The 20,622-nt window shown below is 45.0% G+C and overlaps 1 protein-coding gene across 1 annotated transcript; it reads left to right on the top strand.

Moving 5' to 3' along the window:
- Positions 1-329: 329 nt before the first annotated feature.
- Positions 330-19,472, top strand: ITM2C (integral membrane protein 2C). Its single transcript, XM_053389962.1, has 6 exons — positions 330-563; positions 10,558-10,707; positions 11,890-12,075; positions 12,506-12,616; positions 18,010-18,160; positions 18,884-19,472. The coding sequence occupies exons 1-6, from the start codon at positions 450-452 to the stop codon at positions 18,973-18,975; spliced, it is 804 nt and encodes a 267-aa protein (XP_053245937.1). The 5' UTR covers positions 330-449; the 3' UTR covers positions 18,976-19,472.
- The last annotated feature ends 1,150 nt before the right edge of the window (positions 19,473-20,622 follow it).

The following is a 20,622-nucleotide window of genomic DNA, read 5'->3' as shown; positions in this document are numbered from 1 at the left end:
TAGTCCAGCGACCTGTTCTTCCACGGTGGCCAACCAGTGATGCCCACAAGCAGGACTCACCCCACTTGAGACCCCCCAGCAACCATCATTCACAAGCATCCCTGCCTCCAACCGCGGAGAGAGACCGTAGAGCTCCGAAGCTAGGAGCTCTCTCGCTTTCCCTGAGCCTCTTTGGAGCGCATCCTGAGCGCGGACTCTCGCGGCCACCTGCTCGCTCGCCAGCGCAAGACGCGCGTCCGCGGAGCTTCATTAACTCTTGGCTTCTCCCGCGAAGGCGAGCGGGGGGGGGGGGGAGAGAGACGCGGGAGGGGGGGCGGAGAGCCAAGGCTGCACTTCCGGCGCTTCCTCCCGGCGGCGGGGTGGGCTCGGCGGATGGTCCAGAGAGCCGCGTCGAGCGCAGAAGAGGCGTCGGGTTTCGCTTCGGACGCTGCTGCTCCTCCTGCTCAGCCATGGTGAAAATCAGCTTCCAGCAGCCGGCGGCGGGGCTCAAGCCCGAGAAAGAGGCGGCGGCAACAGGAGCCAACTATGGAGCCAAAGCCGAGGTCCTCTTGCCCCACGACTTGGTGAGTGGCAGCGGCTGGGGAGCGCCTTTTAGCTCAAAGGATAATGATAATAACAACAACACATTAAATAAAGGGAAAGCGTTTCGCTGTGAAGGGATGGGTTCCATTAGGGGGACTTGAAAAGAAAATCAGCCCCGGAGAGTTGCTTGGGAAGGAGCCCCCTGGAATGCACAGCGCGATCCACTGCAGAGCCCGGCCGGGGCGGGACGGGTTTGCCTGCCGGCTTTCCCCTTGCAAGCGCCGACCGGGCGAGCGGAGCGGAAGAAAGTCGCCTGCTTCCCTTTCGCCCCCGAGGGAGGGCAGAAAACGGACGCGTTTTCTGCAAAGGGAGGCTGTGCGGTGGTAGAAAAGTGGGGCAGGGTCGCGGGTCGGGGGGGGGCGCATCATGGCGAGAGGGCGCGTCGTGGCGCGCAGCCCTTCCCGTTCGCTGGCGAGCCTTGTCCCGCGGCGTTTCCCCTTCCGCCGCAGGGTCCGGGGCTCCTGAGCGTGCCCGCCCAAGCCCCTCGGTTGCGGGGCCGGGGAGGCACTTGGAGGCGCCTGCCTTGGGCTCCTGCATCCGTAGGACGCGAGAGAGGAGTCGGAAAGTTACAGCAGGAAGAGGCCTGGCGCCGAGTTGCAGCAACAGTCCAGCAGCCCCAGCCGTAGAGGCAGCTCGTAGCTTCCCGCAGGCGGAGGCAACTTTTGCCCATCCCTGAAGTCTCGGGTTATTTATTTATTTTTCAGCAATGACCGGAAAAACGTGCGCTTTGACCACGAGTTCTCTCCCCCCCCCCCCAATTCAGGCACCATCATTTGAAAAACCCAACTATAGGAAACTGTAAAATACGTCTTTGAACTCCTGAGCTTGTGCAGACATTTTCCCCACAGAGCGTTTGTTTCTCAACATCTCTCAACCCACCAAGAGTCTGGAGGAAGTGCAATGATTCTCTCCCTCCGTTTTTGGTCTTCGCAAAACAACAACCCTGAAAAGTAGATTGAGGCTGAGCAAGAAACTGGTCTTGCTAAGTGGGGATTTGAATCTGGATCTCCTTGTTTCTGATCAGACACGCAAACCACTAGGCCACACTGTTCTCTCCTGACCAGGGCCTGCTGATCAGGGAAGGGCTTCTGGGCCAAGGCAAGAGGGAGATAAGCATAGCTGTCAATTTTTCCCTTTTCTTGCGAGGAATCCTATTCGGAATAAGGGAATTTCCCTTAAGAAAGGGGAAACATTGACAGCTATGGAGATAAGCTATCAGGCATGCTAGACCTTTGTTGCCTCCCATGTTGAAGATTTTTTTTTAAAAAAATGTATGTGAAGCTTTTTTTTTTTTTGAACCCAGCGTCCAATCCGTGGCCTAGAAAAAGGGCTGTTTCAGCTGTGCTTCAGGGACCTAGTTGAGAAACCAGCATCTCCACAGTGAGTGGTGCTTTGGGTCTCTGTTTAGATTCCCTCCACCCCTGGGGTGTGACCTGCTGAGTTTGGGGTTTGCTGTTGATTCTTCCCCTCTCCTGCCCCCTTGAATAGAATCAATGGTTGGCATTCTTTGGCGAGATTTCAATATATCCAGTTACAAAGCTGAGGGAAGCAGCCAAAAGGTTTCTGGGCTATAGTGGCTGTGTCCTTTACCGCAGGGGGCTCTTGCTAGTGTTTCTCTCTATATCAGTTCCTATCCAGTAGGTGGGTGGGGAGGTGCTGAGCTGCCTCCATGATCTCTTCTAAAATAATGGGAGCCTGACTTCATCCTTTGTCGTTTGTGTGTGCTGCATAATATCTGCCCCTGTTTTCATCACACCAGGAATCTCCGCTTGACTCCCGCAAATTGCATTGCACCGCCTCTGTTTACTCCACACAATTTCTCTTTCTAACTCGCTGTCCCGCTCCGCCCCCATGAATAGCCTGCAGGACATCCAGCATGCTTAGATAATGTTCTCATTCAGCCAGATTGCTGAGCATTTCCAGAGGCTTTCACTGACACGAGGAATGCACAGAAAACTGAGAAACGAGAAGCGTTGTAAAATGGAGGTTTGGATGACCAGGATTCTTCTACATTTGAGTTTAAAGTTTTGTACAGAGCACACACCTTTTGTTCATTTGTTCTGTTATAGCATCCTCCTTCCCAAAGGAGCCCGGGGGAAGCACTTTTCCATTCCTCCATTTATATATGCGCCATTTATCTTAAATTATTGACAGGGGTGGGGAGTGTGTTGCAATGACAGCTGCCTACAGTTTTGTTCCTGTAGATGTGTTCTTGTTGAGTGGTTCAGGAAGTGAACAAAGTAAGGTCTCTCCCACTGTTGCCAGAACTGGGTGTGCAGAAGAAGATGCTTTATACGGACCATTGGGCTATATAGCCCAGTCGGGCTGGTAGTGGCTGTTCTCTGTCTTCCCCACCATGTGTTAGCTGACTCTTTTAATGCAGGTGTGGGAAAGATTTGGCCCACCAAGTGTTGCTGAACTACAACTTCCACCATTCCAGCCATTGGCTGTGCTTGCTGATACAGACTGTAGTTCAGCAAGCTTTGTAGAGCCAGAGGTTCCCAGCCCTGTTGTAACTGGAGATGCCAGGATCGAATCTGGAAACATCTTTGTGCAGCATGCAGAGCATCACACTCTACCAATGAGCTATAGTCCCCATAACCTGCTGTATGATCTGCACTTGTTCTCATTGGATCTGTAGCCAGGGAGTGCAGTAGTTTGGAGTTCTCTACCCAGATAAAGAACAATTCTGAACCAAGGTAACCCAGATTCTGATCCTAGGAAAGCTGAATTCCGCAATCGCAACACAATATTCAAATTGATACAATTCTCACAATATATTCCTTTGCTATTATGGGGAAATTCAAGGAGCTATGCAGGACTGTGAACTCATTGAAACTCCTCTTTAAAATCCTAAAGGCTAGAAACTTTTAAAAATCAGACCTTGTGGTTGTGCCTTCAGGATAGTATTTTCCATGGTTTCCCTCCTCTTTGCACTTGTGTGGAATAACCAGAATTATCACCATATTCACGTTGGAAAAGGCTCCAGGCACAGTTTTGCCTACTTGTAAATTTATAGTGCTAAACTGACTTTCCATGGCAACGGTCAGTGGTGACATCACTGTACCATGAGGAAGATGCTGGCAGGGATTCCTGACACCTTTTTTTTCAGTTAAAATGAAGAAAAAGATAACACAGTTTCTAACACCATTGAATGCACTACAGTGGTACCTCAGGTTAAGAACTTAATTTGTTCTGGAGGTCCGTTCTTAACCTGAAACTGTTCTTAACCTGAAGCACCACTTTAGCTAATGGGGCCTCCCACTGCTACCGCCACACAATTTCTGTTCTCATCCTGAAGTAAAGTTCTTAACCCGAGGTACTACTTCCGGGTTAGCGGAGTCTGTAACCTGAAGCATTTGTAATCCAAAGCATTTGTAAGCTGAGGTACCACTGTACTAGGATTAGTGTTCCCTTGCGGTCGTCTTGCAGCCCTTTTCCAAATCCAAGGTGAAGAGAGACTTGTAAAAGTTGTTTTTATTTTTCATTTTTTAAAAACTATTACAATAAAAAATACTTAAAAAAAAATTAAACTACTCTCGAACTTCTTTTATGAATATTATAAAACTGAGCGAACACAAATCTGTAAGCTATGCAGCTTGCATTTGAAAGGAGCAGCAACATGAATATTATGCAATCATTTTACTTTCTTACTTCAAGTTGAGTGTGTCGTATCTCAACTACTAGGATGTTTAGATGACTGATATTCAGCAAGCTGGGCTACGGATTTTGTCTGAGGCTCCTCCCATAGAATTCAGAGTCAGAATCCTTGCTAATCTACTTCAAGTCACTCAGAGATCTGCTGGCATATTCCATCCGACCTTCCCCCCATTTCTGCTTCGTACAGGGGAATAGGAAGCTCCCTTATACAGAGTCACACTATCGGTCCATTTAGCTCCATGTTGCCCACACTGACTGACAGCAGCTTTCCGGGATTTTAGGTGGGGGACATTCCTAGCCCTACCTGGAGATGCTGGGGGATTGGACCTCGAATCTTTTACATGCACAACTGCAGGCACAAGCTCCTCTTCCTCTCCTCCCACCTGAAACCCCTTTTTGCTCCCAAAAATCTGCTTCAGAAGGTTGGGGAACTCTGCAAACCCAGGTGGGGGGAGATGAGGCAGAGGAGGATGGAGAAGTCGTGTTGCACAAGCAGGCTTGCACCACTGAATGTCACTTAAGGTACAATCCTTTAACACCTGTGCAATTTCTTCCCTCCCGCTATGGAAAGTGGTTCCAGGACAAGGAAATCTGGGTGGCTCCAGCTTCTGTCAGACCATAAGCTCTTGGCATTGGGCATGCTGAGAAGGGATGGTGGGAGTTAGAGTCCAACAACACGAAGGGACTCCGTTTCTGCCTCCTAGTTTTAGAGTCACCCTGAGGGGGCTGGGGAAACAACTGTTGGGAATTTGCATGTGTTGGCCTCCCTCTTAACCCACTCCCCTTTCCACATGACGGTGTACATTTGTCTTCCACTATGGGCTGATAATCCTGCACTTCTCTGATAGAGGAAAAAGGGTTAGGCAGCCAGGGTTTTATTGAATTCCCTTGTTCTGATTGCACACCCACACGAATCAGCACCCTGCCACCTCTTTCATTCGTGCAGTGACAAAGCTATGCATTAATTAGAAAAGCAGCTTTATTGGGTATTTTGTGCATGGCTTGCTGCCTGTAGCCTCTGCTTAGGGCAGGTGGGTGAGCATTGTTTCTCAAAACACATGGCTGGTGTCAAGGATGCAATCAGACACATCATTGTGATTGTTCTCTTCAAGTGTCTTCATTTGAGATCCCAAGTGGCTGTGACTCTCTGTGGCTTTGCACGAGTACCACATTTCATATGCTCTCTGCTGAAAAACTGCTTGCCGTGAAGACTGCATGTAGTACCTTTTCCATTCTAAAGCAAAGCTTTTGAAACAGTCTGTATGCATAATTGCGTCCTGGTTTCTGTTGATGTGAGGAAACAAGAGCCATAGTGTTAAGGCTGTGCTCTTGACTTCCTGGGTCATGAGGATCTAGCTCAAAGCCAGGTACCAACAAGAATTCTTGGGTGCTAGAGAGGACAAGGTGAGAGGTTATAGGCAGTTTACATGTGCAGCAAGAATAGTTCCCCCCCTCCACCTAGCTCAGGATGTCCACTCTATAACTTTTCCAACCTGGAACCTGCCCTCAATTCACACATGCCTTTAGGGACCCACTTCTTAATTTTTCTTCACTAATACATTAGTATGGCCCTAGTGTTGCTGTTGCAACACATATTAAATCAGGCTGTGCCCAGTAGTGGGTCACACGACCTACTGGGTAAGACAAATGGCATACACTGACTAGTAGCGACACTCCAGCTTTTCAAAAATGGGACATTTCTGGCCCTACCTGGAGGTGCTGAGGTTTGAACCTGGGCAAAGCAAGCAGTGATAGAAACTCAGATATATAAACTAATTGCCAAATGGCACCTTAACGTTACGTTCACCACAATGGAATGTCTAGGGGCAATGAAATTATTTCATTGCATTTCTAAAGGTAAAGGGACCCCTGACCATTAGGTCCAGTCGTGACCGACTCTGGGGTTGCGGCGCTCATCTCGCTTTACTGGCCGAGGTAGCCGGCGTACAGCTTCCAGTTCATGTGGCCAACATGACTAAGCCGCTTCTGGCGAACCAGAGCAGCACACAGAAACGCCGTTTACCTTCCCACTGGAGCAGTACCTATTTATCTACTTGCACTTTGACGTGCTTTCGAACTGCTAGGTTGGCAGGAGCAGGGACCGAACAACGGGAGCTCACCCCATCGTGGGGATTTGAACCGCCTACCTTCTGATTGGCAAGCCCTAGGCTCTGTGGTTTAATCCACAGTGCTACCCACATCCCATTCCATTTCTACACCGCTTTATATTTCAAAGAACAAAAAATCTCAAAGCAGTTACAAACACATTAAAACAATCCAGAATCAAACAAATTCAAGCTTCAAGGAAAATATATCAGATCCTTCTCTAAATGACATTTTGCTTTCCCCTATTTATTTGCCTACATAATTTATATGGCTGCCCCATAGCAAAAGTACTGTAGGAAGCCAGAGCTTCCCCCGCCGGGTCATGTGGCCAGCTTGACTAAGCTGCTTCTGGCGAAACCAGAGCAGAGCATGGAAACGCCATTTACCTTTCCACCGGAGCGGTACCTATTTATCTACTTGCACTGTGAGCTTTTGAACTGCTAGGTTGGCAGGAGCTGGGACCGAGCAATGGGAGCTCACCCCTTTGCGGGGATTCGAACTGCTGACCTTACGATCGGCAAACCCAAGCGGCACAGTGGTTTAACCCACAGCGCCACCCGCCTCCCTGTTGACACACACACGTAAATTATATATAATACACAGGCATACAACCCACCCTGTTTAGGAGGTCCAGGTGTCTTTTGTACCTTGCCTTCACAAACATCCTTATTTCACTTGCGAGTGCTGCATTTCCCCCTTAATCGGCTCTGGTTTATTTTGAGTTATTTTCCTCTTGCGCTCCCATGATTTTGGGCAGTGGCGTAGCGTGGGGGGTGCTGGGGGGGCGGGCCGCACCGGGCACAACATCTGGGGGTTAGGGTTAGGGGGCGCAAATCCACGGGTTAGGGGGCGCAAATTACTTGCCTTGCCCCGGGTGCTGACAACCCACGCTACGCCACTGATTTTGGGTCAGGTTTGCTGTACTGCAAGAGGAGGAGGCATGAAAGGAAGAGTGGGAGATACTTGCTCTAGGCCAGAAGCTCTCAAACTTTCCACCCTCAGAGCCCAGTTGAAAGGGCTACAATTACCGAGCCTCCAACTATCACAAAATAGCCATGCCAATGTTATAGCCACTTTCAAAACGGAGGTGGAGGCAGACATAATAAAATAAATGGCAGTTGTTGGCAACATTTTCTATTGCTTTCTAACCCCTCTTTTAAAAATGGATTGTTTGCCACTGTGAGTTCCCTGCAGCAGGGAGTTCCACAGGTCAGCTTTACTCAAGCTTAGCGCAGACATTGGGTTCTGTGGGTATTGTGACTCCTGAAATTCTTTTTGTTTTAGGCAAAATGTGCTGACGCAGAAACTCCTTGCAAGTATTTTTAGTAGCCTCCTGTAGCTTCTTCTCTCCATCTCCTTTCACACTTGTACGCCGTGCCTGCCCCCAATCTGACAGTTTCTTTCCTCCTTCCTACCTGGGCCATTTACATTCACTTCTTCCTCCTGTAACAGCTTCCATGTTTTATCCCCTTCTCCTCTATCCCCAGTTTATTACTCTCTCTTTTGGAGATGCTTCTGCTAGCACCTGCCCAACTCAAAGTATCACATAGCCAGGGCTGGGTGGGTTATAGCGCGGAGGCCTTCTTGCCTGAAAGTGGGTTGAGGCTCCCTAGTAGTCCCTGACCCACAGCTGGAGAAACATGGCTCTAGACAGATTTCCTATTAATAATGAATATATTTCCATCTGTGTTTTCTCCCTGAGCCAATCTAGCATTGTTTCCAAGGAAAGAAAAAGAAGAAAATGTCTCAGAATAAATCAGTCAATCCTGGTGTGTGTTAATTTATTAACCTGCCCTAAAATGGACCAGATGTTTTTCATGATCCTTTTGTTTTATAACAAGTTTGGGAAAGCCTGCCTTTTCATAGCTTGTTTGTTTTTTGCCATTCTGTGCCTGCCGCTCGTTGCTCTGCTTGGTTTTCTGCAGCAGACTGTGCACCAAGCTGATCCACTCCTTCCTTTATTGGATCGTACACACCTATATATCCTGCCTGCCAACTGGGACGGACTTAAAATGCCAGGGCATGCTTCCTGCAAGTCAGCCAGGGAGACTGTTCTCACTCCCTTACTTCAAGGCCCTCCCAGCTCCGACTATGCCCACCCCACCCACTCCCAACTGAACTGTGGAGTATCTGTGGTGTTCATGGAGCTCAGCCAAGCTACACAACCTGCCTTGTTGATTAGTTTATTATTTTTCTTCCTTCCCGCCCCGGTGGAATGCTCGCTTCTGCCGAATTGCATATGTCTATTGCATACAGGGACTGCTGCAAATGAGCTCATTTAATGTTTTCATGCAGTGCATCCTGAGCCGTACCTTGTTTTAAGGATTTGCAGCCACAGGCTTGCTCTCAGCAGTGACCCTTCATTGTTTTCCTAGACTGTGTGCCTGATGTTACTGTGTTGAATTAGCATTATCATTGTGCAGGCTGATCTCATGAGCGCTGGAACAGTGATGTAATGCCACACGCCGGATTCCAGTTGCCCGTTGGAAATTTATTTATCTTTGCCCCTCAGATGTGTCCAAGGCAGTGTGCAAAGCTTAAATTAGAAAAGGTTAGTTAGCAAAACAGGACCTGAAACCAGTTTGGTGTCGTTTTGTGAAGTACAGACGGAAGAAACCACAGTTTCCCCAAGTTATGGACATAACAGGAAATTGTGGTTTATTCAGAACTGTATGTGAGTTTGGAACCTACAGCCTTTGCATGTGAACAACGAGGGGAAGGGATGAGAGGGCAAAGCACCCAAGGCTCTTTGCACCTTCTTCTTTGTAACTAAACCAAACAAAACAAAAATGGTTCACTGTTACTTTTGAATCCTGATTATATAAACGAAGCAACAAATTTATTGTATGCTATATATTGGGGGAAATAAAACAAGTTACAGGATTATGCAATAGTGCCAAAGATCAAAATGACTATGAATTAAGGAGGACAAATTCTGGATATTTTTAAAAATCAAAAGTTATGCATTCTTTTCTGATTTTTTGTGACATGGTTTTTGAATACAGTGGTACCTTGGGTTACATACGCTTCAGGTTACAGACTCCGCTAACCCAGAAATATTACCTCGGGTTAAGTACTTTGCTTCAGGATGAGAACAGAAATCGTGCAGCGGCAGCAGGAGGTCCCATTAGCTAAAGTGGTGCTTCAGGTTAAGAACAGTTTCAGGTTAAGAATGGACCTCCAGAATGAATTAAGTTATTAACCCGAGGTACCACTGTATTACAAAACATGATGTGTGTGTAATTACTATTAATTGTTTTCCGTAGTGTGTCCAAGAGACTCAACAGGGACAAAAATATTAATGGCAGCATTCAAATAAAATATGAGCCACTTGGTCTCATACCCTCCAACATTTAGCCATTGAAAAAAGGGACATCCCATTCCATAATGATAATTTTACCATTTATACCCCACACATCTTATTGGGTTGCCCCAGCATTCTGGGCAGCTTCCAACATATAAAAAAACCTAATAAAACATTAAACATTAAAAAATTCCCCTATACAGGATTACCTTCAGATGGCTGTGTGTGTGTGTGTGTGTGTGTGTGTGTGTGTGTGTGTGTATAACTCCATACCCTCCAACATTTCTCCAGTGAAAATAGGCACATCCTAAGGAAAAGTGGGAGATTCTGGGATCAAATCAGAAACCGGGATGGCTTCTCTGAATTGGGGACATCCCTGGAAAACAGAGACACTTGGAGGGTCTGTAGAAACATCATATCTCTTTAGGGATTCCATAGTAAGTAAGTACAGTGTCCATATTGCTGACAGGGATGATGAGGCTGAAGGAAAATGACTTGCTTAAATCTACCTAGTGAGCTTATGGCAGGGGCAGAATTTGAGTTGAGGCCTTCCTGGTTCAGAGCGCACTGTCTTAACTGCTCTTGACTAATCATCACAAGATATAGTAAAGAATACAAATCACACACCAGCAGTAGCATACCTGTTTGCAGACTACCTGTTTGCAGACTTTGCTTTGTTTGCTTGGCACAATTTGGAAACAATAATAATCAAAAAACTGAAAAAAGTCTGCTGTTCATCATGGGAAGCAAACTTTCTGAAATGTTTTACTCTGTATTGCCGTCTTGACTCCTCTTATCTTCTGAAAATATTCTATTCAGCACTGAGAAATCCTGATCAGGGTTTAAGCATGTCTTGCATTGCCCATACCAATGTTTCTGTTACCTTGTCTTCTTCTTTTAAACAGGAGGAGCAGCCCTTTCCTTTTCCAGTGGAGACCAGGAAGCCTCTTAGTCGCATCTTCTACTGGACGATGATGATGCTGTTGTTGCTCCTCGGCCTGATTTTGACATCAATGTATGTCTACAGATACTTCTCCTATACGTTCCCAAATCAGGTATGTATGGGGCAGTGTGAAGGGTCTCCACCTCGTCCCCCCAGGATTCTCAGACTTAACCTATTGCCTTATCCCCATTAGTCATTTGATTCCTTCATCTCTCCCCCGCCCTCAGTTTCATTTATCGTTCATACCCCACTTTAGCTTCCTAGGGAAGCCCAGATCCCCAGACAGTAGACAAAAACAAAAAGCCAGAATGAAAGATCTCTGCTGTGTATAACAAAACGCAGCATAGATCCAAATATAAAACAAGTCAAAGGCAAATTCATATCAAAACAGTGTCAGCAAAACAATAAAACTGTTAGATACATAAGAATTAATTAAACAACTTAATCTTCTGACCTTAATGTTCCCATCCCCTTTCCATGATACCGACAGATAATTGTTCTGAGAACTCCAGGGTGGAGTCTGAGAAATATTTGGACCACAGCACTTGCCCATTAAGCACACTTTTTCTTTATTCTTTTTTGGCAAAATAAATTTCCCATCTTTAATATTAATGTGCAATTTTCATTTCCAAGTCCTTTGTCACTGGCATTTCTCTTTCTTGAGTACATTCCTGGCTCTCTTTCTACTCACTGGAGAGTTTGCTCTGTCCGTACGCTACGGTGGAGGTTTGCGTAAAATGTGTTCTGTGAGGTGATATTTAAGCAACCCAGGTGGGAAGCTGAGACTTGTGATATATACAGCTGGTCCCAGAGAACAGGAGGCAGGAAAAATGGGGAAAGTGGTCATTGTTGTTTAAGACTCATCATGTGCTTGCTTTTGAGTTACATAGAAGCTTTGGGTAGAGAGGCAGCACACTTGAGAGCCAGCTGCACATCATATGCAAATGTGTGCAACAAAGCCCCAACTGTCACTTGTTTTAAAAGAAAAGCGGCTTCAGGAGCCAGCCATGTTGAGGTTGTTTGTTGTATTTGCCTCATCTTAAGGGCCTTAGCTCAGTGTGTGGGATGCAGAAAGCCCAAAGTTCAGCCCCTGGTCTCTCCAGAGGTGGGTGAGAAACACGCGTCTAAAACCATGGAGAGCTCGTGGTAGAGCCTTCACAGCTAATGCAGAATTTGGTGGGCCAACACTGCATAAGGCACTGTCTGCTGTTCCTGTGTGAAAGCTTTTTCTCTGACTCTTGCAACAAAGGTCAAAGAGCCCCTGCATTTACAACCACCCTTTTTATTTCCACAGTATGGCCTGGAAGATCAGGAGCAGGAGATGCTCTGCCAGCTTTTCTACGTAGACGAGTTGAGGGAGCAGCTGGAGCTGCATGAGAATGTGAGGATTTACCTCGGCGAGAATTATGAGCAGATCAGCATCCCAATGCCCCACTTTGGTGAAAGCGACCCTGCAGATATTATCCATGACTTTCAGAGGGTAAGGAACGAGCAACGTGCTACGGATATTATGACAGCTTCTGAGGAAGGGCTGCACCTTGGCGTCTCCTGAATATGCTTGTAGCAGCTTCAGAGGCTTGCAGGAGTGACAGGACAGGAAGCCCATGTGAGATGCAGTTTTCCTGACCATGTTTTTAGTACAGCTTTCAAAAGAGGTTCCTGCTCAGTTAGGTGTACCAGTTCCTTTTCCTAACATTACGTCACAGGTATCTCCTGTAAGCAGAGCTTGTACTAGAAGGATCTTTCAAGAAGAGGATGCACTAATGGTTAATATTTGATGTTGCATGAGAGGTACTAAGGTTGCTTAGGCTGAGGGATCCTGGGTTGTTGGAGTAAACCTCTGCTGCTCTCTCACCAAGAGCAACATAGCCTCCCTTGTTTGAGCTCATTCTGCCTGTTTTTCCTTTCAGGGTCTGACTGCCTACCTTGACATCAGCTTGGATAAATGCTATGTCATTGAGCTGAACACCACCACTGTCATGCCACCTCAGAGTTTCTGGGAGCTGTTGGTTAACGTAAAGGTAGGGGGGAAATGTTCCTTATTCTCACAGGGGTGCTTTGAAGATAAAATGGAGTGGACACATGAAACAGAATAGATAAAAATAATTGTGCACAGTCTGAAACACAGGGCAGGATTCACCTTACGAACACCAGGGCTTTTGCTTGTGCAGATGGGACATTACCCCTCACTTTCTTTCCTGGAACAGCTGCTTAGTTGAGGGGGAGAAGGATGGGAGAACCCCCTGAGTAGTGTGCACTGGGTGGGGACATCACAAATTGAACATGTGTAAATGAGGGGGTTGCCTGTATGTTGTAAACTGCCTTGATATACTTTGTAGAACTGTTGATTATCAATATTTATAAGACTCCAAGATGGCTATCACCAATGGAAGCTAAGGCAGTTAAAAAGCTAAATATGGAGTCGAAATGGCCAAGATATTGGGAAATCTTGGAAAAGGAAGGGGACAAATTGAGATTGCAGAGTTTTGAAAAATTAAAAGGGAAGGTGAGAGATTGGTTACATTATCATCAAATAAATGAAGTGTTTAAATTAGACAGTAAAATAGGCTTCCAGGTGGAAAAATCAAAATTAGAGACTGAACTGTTAGAATCCAGTACTAAGAATTTGTCAAAAATGTATAATCTGCTGCTGAAATGGAATACACAAGATGAAATGGTAAAATCAAGTATGATTAAATGGGCTCAGGACATTGGTCATAACATCATGTTTGCTGATTGGGAAAAGTTGTGGACCACCGGGTTGAAGTTTACGGCGTGTAACGCCTTAAGAGAAAATATAATGAAAATGATTTATAGGTGGTACATAACCCCAGTCAAGCTTGCAAAGATCTACCATTTGCCTGATAATAAATGTTGGAAATGTAAAGAAAAGGAAGGTACATTCTTTCACCTCTGGTGGACGTGCCCGAAGATTAAGGCATTCTGGGAAATGATTTATAATGAACTGAAAAAGGTATTTAAATATACTTTCCCCAAGAAACCAGAGGCCTTTCTCTTGGGTATTGTCGGCCAGGGGGTGTTAAAGACAGATACAATTTTTTTTATGTATGCTACAACAGCAGCTAGAATACTTATTGCAAAATACTGGAAGACACAGGATCTACCCACACTGGAAGAATGGCAGATGAAGGTGATGGACTACATGGGTTTGGCAGAAATGACGAGCAGAATCCGAAACCAGGGAAGAGAAGCGGCGGAAGAGGAATGGAAGAAGTTTAAGGACTATTTAAAGAAATACTATAAAATTAATGACAGTTAGAATGATGTTGGGTTTAAAATAAATGGTTACTATCAGTAATGGTTAAGACAAAGAGAATAAGGATGATTAACATAAATTTATAGTAAAATAAGGGAAGATTCGCTGAATAATTATAAGAACTTGGAATACAGAAACGGGAAGCGAGAGGAAGTCGAGGAAGTAAGGTTTAAGAAATTAGGATATGAAATGGTACTTGTTTTTTTGTTCTGTTATTGTTTGTTGCTTGTTTATGTATGTTTTGTTTGTGTTAATATAAAAATTGTTTAATAAAAAATATTATAAAAAAGAAAGGTTATCAATATTTAAATAAAAATAAATAGATATAGTCGGTCATCCAACCTTGGATTTAACAAATAGATATTGCCAGGAAATGTGTAGTCAGCCTTGCATACATGCTATCTGCTTCCGTGATGCAGATAAACAGATAGCTTGACTTTTACAGAACAGCTCTGCTGGCACTGGAGAACTCTCCTTAATTGACTGAGACAGCAATATTTTACAACAGGCTATTGATTTAGCTTGATGTGGCAGCACAACAGCATAGCAATGTGTTAAGATGCCCTGCTCCCATTGAGTTTTCTTAATCTCCCAGGAGATAATCAATCACTGGGTCAGGAAGTGGGGTGGGAGGGCATCTGTGGCTTGGGATGCTTGCCAGGGGAACTGCCTATTCAGCTGATGCCATTCTGATGGTATCACTGTGGGATCTCTCTGCTTGCCTCCTCCACAGTTTTGGAATGTGTAGGTCAGTATGCTGGTGGGAAGCTTGTTTGCTTAGTAGATGGTCTTGTGTTGGGGCAGGTGTTTGCTTTTTTAAATTAATTTCATTTTTTTAATGCTGCCCTATAATTGTGTAATCTTAGGGAGGCAAACAGATTTAAAATTCTGGTGGGAGTGAGGGTTGGTTAATAAAACATAAAGCAGGACTAAAACAGCCTAGATACCAGAAACAACGTGGGTGGCGCTGTGGGTAAAACCTCAGTGCCTAGGACTTGCCGATCGTATGGTCGGCGGTTCGAATCCCCGCGGCGGGGTGAGCTCCCGTCTTTCGTTCCCAGCTGCTGCCCACCTAGGAGTTCGAAAGCACCCCTAAGTGCAAGTAGATAAATAGGTACCGCTTTATAGCGGGAAGGTAAACGGCGTTTCCATGTGCTGCGCTGGTGCAGGCTCGCCAGAGCAGCTTCGTCACGCTGGCCACGTGACCCGGAAGTGTCTCCGGACAGCGCTGGCCCCCGGCCTCTTAAGTGAGATGGGCGCACAACCCTAGAGTCGGACACGACTGGCCCATACGGGCAGGGGTACCTTTACCTTTACCTTTACCAGAAACTTAAAGTAGAAGCAAAAGGCTTAACAAAATGAAAAGGTCTCTACCTGGCACCAAAATGTTATCTAGGTAGGTGCCAGGTGAGCCTCTCTTGATAGGGCATTATATAATCAGGACCATCGCAATCTCAAGCCATTTAAGGTTTTAAGAGTCAAAAACCATTGCTTCTATTTGTCCCCAGAAATGGACTGGGAGCCAGTGAATGTGGCAACACACTGTCCTGTTTCCTAATCTCAGTTCAGCAGTGTTGCAGCTCAGTTTTGAACTCTGATGTTTACAGACCATCACTGGTCCTGTGCATGGTACACAATGGGAGGTTGCCCAGGGCATGGATAACTGAAGCTGGGCTATTCCTGTCCAGGTAGGATCACAGTCAGCACCCAGCAAAGGTGCTAAAGGGCCACACCTCCTGTGCCAAATATGGTTCAAGAAGCACCCCCAGACTGCAAACCTGATTGTTCAACCCTCTCCAGAGCAGGCTGAACACAACACGCTTTGCTATCTTGTTTGGGTTGAATTTCAATGTACTGTACATCATGCACTCTATTAATATGCCCAGATATTGATTTAACACCTCCTCCTCCTCCTCTGAGTCGATGAAAATGAGACGTTGGGAGTCAACCACAAACTGACTTCGCTGAAAAGCTTCCAGATGACCTCACTTTGTGGTTCGTGTAAACGTTTCAGAGCACGTAGGCAATAGAGCAGGACTCTTGTGGGGCCCTGAAGCACAAGCACCCAGATAGGAAGTGAACTCTCTTCTAGTCACAAACTATTTTCTAAAATAATTTGGCAAGTTGAAGCAGAACTACTGCAAAGCACTGCCCTCATTTCTCAGCACAAGGCAACCTAATCCAGAAAGAAATCATGGTCTCTTTGCTTTGTTTCTAAGCAGCAAGGATTGAATTGGCACAATCTGACCTATTTGGTCATTCAGATCAGATTGAGTATGAGGATACTTGTATACCCAAAGATGAATGAGGAAAGAGTCCTGCACTTAGCAGGCTCAAAACCAACTATATTTTATTATTCTGTCCTAATATTGTTTGTTGGAAGCCTGTGGGGTGAAGAAGATTAACCCCTGCTTATTAAACTAGTTCTGTTTTCTTCCACCAACACATTCAGAGCCATATTGTGCATCTGTGACTTTGCAATATCATTTCTGATTCCCTATTTAGTGCTTCTTAACTATAATTCTAGCCTCCTGTGGCTACATTTAGACCATTGAGAAACAAAGCGACACTGGGAAGGTGGTCTGGCTCTAAATGGAACTGCAGTTTTCCAATTCCGCTAGGTGATTTGCTTCAGAAAAATAACCACCACCTCTCAAAACGTCTTCAGTGCACTCTCTCTCTCTCTCTCTCTCTCTCTCTCTCTCTCTCTCTCTTTGTGCTTTTCCTCCATGCACTCCAGGACCAACTAGCTTGCAGCTTTAGAGATGGAGTGGGAAAGCTCTAAAGAGAGTAAGCAAAATTCGGCAGTGTTTTGATTCGATCTTCTTACCTTCCTATTGGAAAAGTGTATAATTGCATAAACTATCCTAGGCAGAACAAGCTTGCTAGTTTCCTGCAGGCATATGGTTGGTCGCTGTGAGAAGAGGGTACAGGACTAGATGGTCCTTTGGTTTGATTCAGCAAGGCTCTTGAACAAAGATTTATCCAAGAAACCCGATGAGATCATTGCCATTTCCCCTCAACTCTATGGTTTTTAAGAAAACAATTATTAGCGATTGGGCATTGAGTCTGCACAAGGATTTCCATTTGTGCAACAGAACTTCCCCCTCCTCTGCTGTCCCTGAGTGTGCTTCATACCCTCCTCACATCTGCTTCAGAGTGTTGGGGGGGGGATTCCCCGAACAGATTTAGAGGGCATGGGGTGCGGGGCGAGAAGAGGGAAAGTTCTGCTGTGCAAGTGGAAACCTTTGTGCTGATGGAGTCTATTAGTGAGATACCACCCACTCTTAGTCGTATTAGTATTTCATTATCATTGTATGTTGCACTGCATTGAGTAACGTAAGAAAAAACATTGGTCCCTGCCATAGTGGCCCTCCAAATTAAACGTAGACTGAGGGCACCATGTAAGTTTATAATAATAATAAATAATAAGTAATTTTATTTATACCCCGCCCTCCCCAGCCAAGACCGGGCTCAGGGCGGCTAACAACCAATAATAAAAACAAGTTGATTGAAATACAACTTAAAAAACAAGATTAAAATACAACATTAAAACATTAAAATGCAGCCTCATCACAGGAAGAGAAAGGAAAAAAGAAAGAGGGGGAGGGAATCAAATTGATTCCAAGCCAAAGGCCAGGTGGAACAACTTACAGGCCCTGTGGAAAGAAATCAGATCCTGCAGGGCCCTGGTCTCATGAGACAGAGGGTTCCACCAGGCCGGAGCCAGTGTTGAAAAGGTCCTGGCTCTGGTTGAGAACAGGGGACAAAGGTGGAGGCCCCCTAGAGGGTCTATGTGTTCATTTTTGGCCTTTTGATTTATAAAAACCAATTAAGCCATGAGAAGATTCCACCTGATACCTGTTTGTATTGATTGTCTTCAGAAAGCTTACAAAATAATGATGTTCCTGTCAGAAGTGTGCTGCTGCTCCCGGCTGGTTTTCAAAATGCCAATTAAATCCTTTGCTGATGAAGATGAATGAATGTTGCTTGGATCAAAATATTGAAGCCCTGATAAAATCATTTCTGAGGAGCAAAGATCATGGCTGTCAGGCATACTTTCCCCCTGAAATTTGATCCTCATCAAATAATCTCAGTAATAGTTAAGATTTTGTGAATTTAATTCTGTGGTTTCAGAAAGGGGCATACCTGCCACAAACCTACATGATCCAGGAGGAGATGATAGTGACGGAACATGTCACTGACGTGGACCAGCTTGGCTTCTACATTTATGCCCTGTGCAGGGACAAAGAGATATACAGGCTGAAGCGCAGGACTGCGAGAAGACGTAAGTTTTTGCTGTTGCTGGAGTTACACTGCTCAGCTGGGCTTTGAAGTCAGAACAGCATTTATCTTTGCAATTCCACAGAGGATAACTATTTTACTTAGACATTTATTAACTGCCCATCAACCATGGCCACTGGTTGGTTTACAACAAATGTCGGAAGCAGTAAAATATACACTAATGATAAATTAGAACAATAAAATCAGTAAAAACATTAAACTCAACACAATATGCATAAAACCCCTTGGAAGGCTGTTAATTCATCTAGCTGATTTACAGTAGGAATAACTGTATGCTTTTGTAAAGGATATCATTATGATAGTCTTTATTACTGAGAGCCAGTGTGGTGTAGTGATTAAGAGCAGTGGACTCATAATCTGGTGAACCGGGTTCGATTCCCCGCTCCTCCACATGCAGTTGCTGCATGTTTGTTGTGGGGGAGGAAGGGAAAGGAGAATGTTAGCCGCTTTGAGACTCCTTCGGGTAGTGATAAAGCGGGATATCAAATCCAAACTCTTCTTCTTCTTCTTCTTCTAAAAAAAGCTTATTTCTTAAATAGAATAAATGCCTTGATGGAGGCCAATTTAAAAAAAAAAATGGTTATGGGATTATTTTTGTGCTCTTGCTTCAACATCCTTGATTCTTGAACCGGTTCTATTTCAACACTCATCTTCTTTCCTTGCCACACCATGTCTTAATCTGACATTTCTTTCTGCTCTCTTCCAGATATCCACCGACGTGCTGCTGAGACATGTCATCACATCCGCCATTTTGAAAACACTTTTGTGGTTGACACAGCCATTTGCCAGAAGTTGTGAGAGCTGCACTTCCAATGTAACCCTCTTGGGCTTTTTCTCTACTCATCCGCGCAGGCGTTCTTGCTCTGTCCTTGAGAGAATGTGTCTTAATTTACTTCTTGCTCCCATTGCTTGCGCATTACTAACTTCTCAGGTCACATGTGGCCAAACACTGGGCCTTGGGTGTTTTTGTTCTGCATTTACATTTAATATTCGCACATCACTGGGCTTAAATTTACACAGCGACCCCAAAATGTGAGTATTGGGATTCTCTTGAGAAAGCTAGCACAACAATCTCTTCTGAAAGAGAATGAGAAGTTTGAGAATCGGGAGGCCCTACTTCAAATCTGTACCCAACCACAAAGTTATCTGAGTGACGGTGAACCAACCACTCACTCTCAGCGTTACCAACTTCACAATACTGTTGTGAGGATGAATGGGGTTCATTTGTTGGTTAGGAGCTCCTTGGAAGGTGGATTATAAACGTAATAATAAAAAAGAAGAGTTGGCCTTTTTCACTAGAGTGCCACTTCCTTCTCAGCGCAAAGAACCATTTATATGAATCAATTAACAGAAAATCTCCAGTGAAATTAATTCCTAAAAAGGGCAATGAAGCTGTATCAGTATCCTTGCAGCTCAACATCGAAATTCATGGACTTGTTATTCTAGGTCAGAGCTTTCCAAACTTTTCACGTTGGTGACACACTTTTTAGACATGCATCATTTCCCAACACAGCAGTTCAGTTTTACTAGCAAACCAGAGGCGAAACTAACTCCTTTTCAGCCTTGAGGAGCAGTGCAGGGAACATTTGCCTGCAGTCAGCACACTGACGTGTCGACACAGTTTGGAAAGCTCTGTTCTAGGCTTTACATAGCAGCATTCATTGCCTTTCTGTGCTAGCTTGCCTGCCATTTTTTCCTCATTTCTCTGTAAGAGGCACAATCCCACAATGCAAGGGATGCGTGTACCACTGATCTGCATGCAAGATTGGTTGTGTTCTCCAGAATCTTCAGGAGAAAGAAAAGCAAACTCTTAAAATCCTGAGTTTGTAGACCAGCAAGAATAAACCATTCTGGGAGATGTTGCTGGTGAAGAGGTCAATACAGCTGGCTCTCCCAGTGTCCAGATTGTCTCACCATCTCCAAGTGAAACAGGGCCCACTAGTCTTTTTACCATTGGATAGATGACAACTGAACCTGGACCAAATCCTTGGGATCTTAAATAAATGTTTCAGAATATTACTTAGCAATTCATTTTTGCCAGATGTTTATAATGGAGGTTTTGTAGATGCAACAGTCAGACTGAGCTCTTGCTTTATAGGAATGGATTGGTTGAAATAATGATGAGGACTTCCATGCAAATAGGTAGTAGGGCTGTGATTCATGTTGCCCACCCTCCACAATAATAATAACAACAACGAGAAAGGGATTAGTAGCATTGCACACTGGAGGAAAGATTGGCTTCCCATTCCTTGCACACTATATACTACCCATTAGGTTTCTAAACATCAGAAGTTGAACAGTAGATTATGATCCAGGGCCCTAGACGTCTGCTCTTGTAAAAGATTGGTTAAACAAGAAAAATCAAATAAAGTTGGACTGAAGTTAGACAATTTTCTTTTTTTGTGGCAGATGGAAAAATGTGGTTGAGAACACCCCTAGACAAGT

This window comes from Podarcis raffonei, chromosome 5, assembly GCF_027172205.1.
Source record: "Podarcis raffonei isolate rPodRaf1 chromosome 5, rPodRaf1.pri, whole genome shotgun sequence".
Classification (NCBI taxonomy): Eukaryota; Metazoa; Chordata; class Lepidosauria; order Squamata; family Lacertidae; genus Podarcis; species Podarcis raffonei.
This window is presented reverse-complemented; position numbering and strand designations above follow the sequence as displayed.

What these genes read in the sequence shown, in the direction of transcription:
- ITM2C (XM_053389962.1), top strand. Translation starts at nt 450, where the DNA reads ATGGTGAAAATCAGCTTCCAGCAGCCGGCGGCGGGGCTCAAGCCCGAG. An exon ending in AGCTGTTGGTTAACGTAAAG is followed by an intron (nt 12,617 to 18,009) that starts GTAGGGGGGAAA and finishes CTGTGGTTTCAG; the next exon opens with AAAGGGGCATACCTGCCACA. An exon ending in GCGCAGGACTGCGAGAAGAC is followed by an intron (nt 18,161 to 18,883) that starts GTAAGTTTTTGC and finishes GCTCTCTTCCAG; the next exon opens with ATATCCACCGACGTGCTGCT.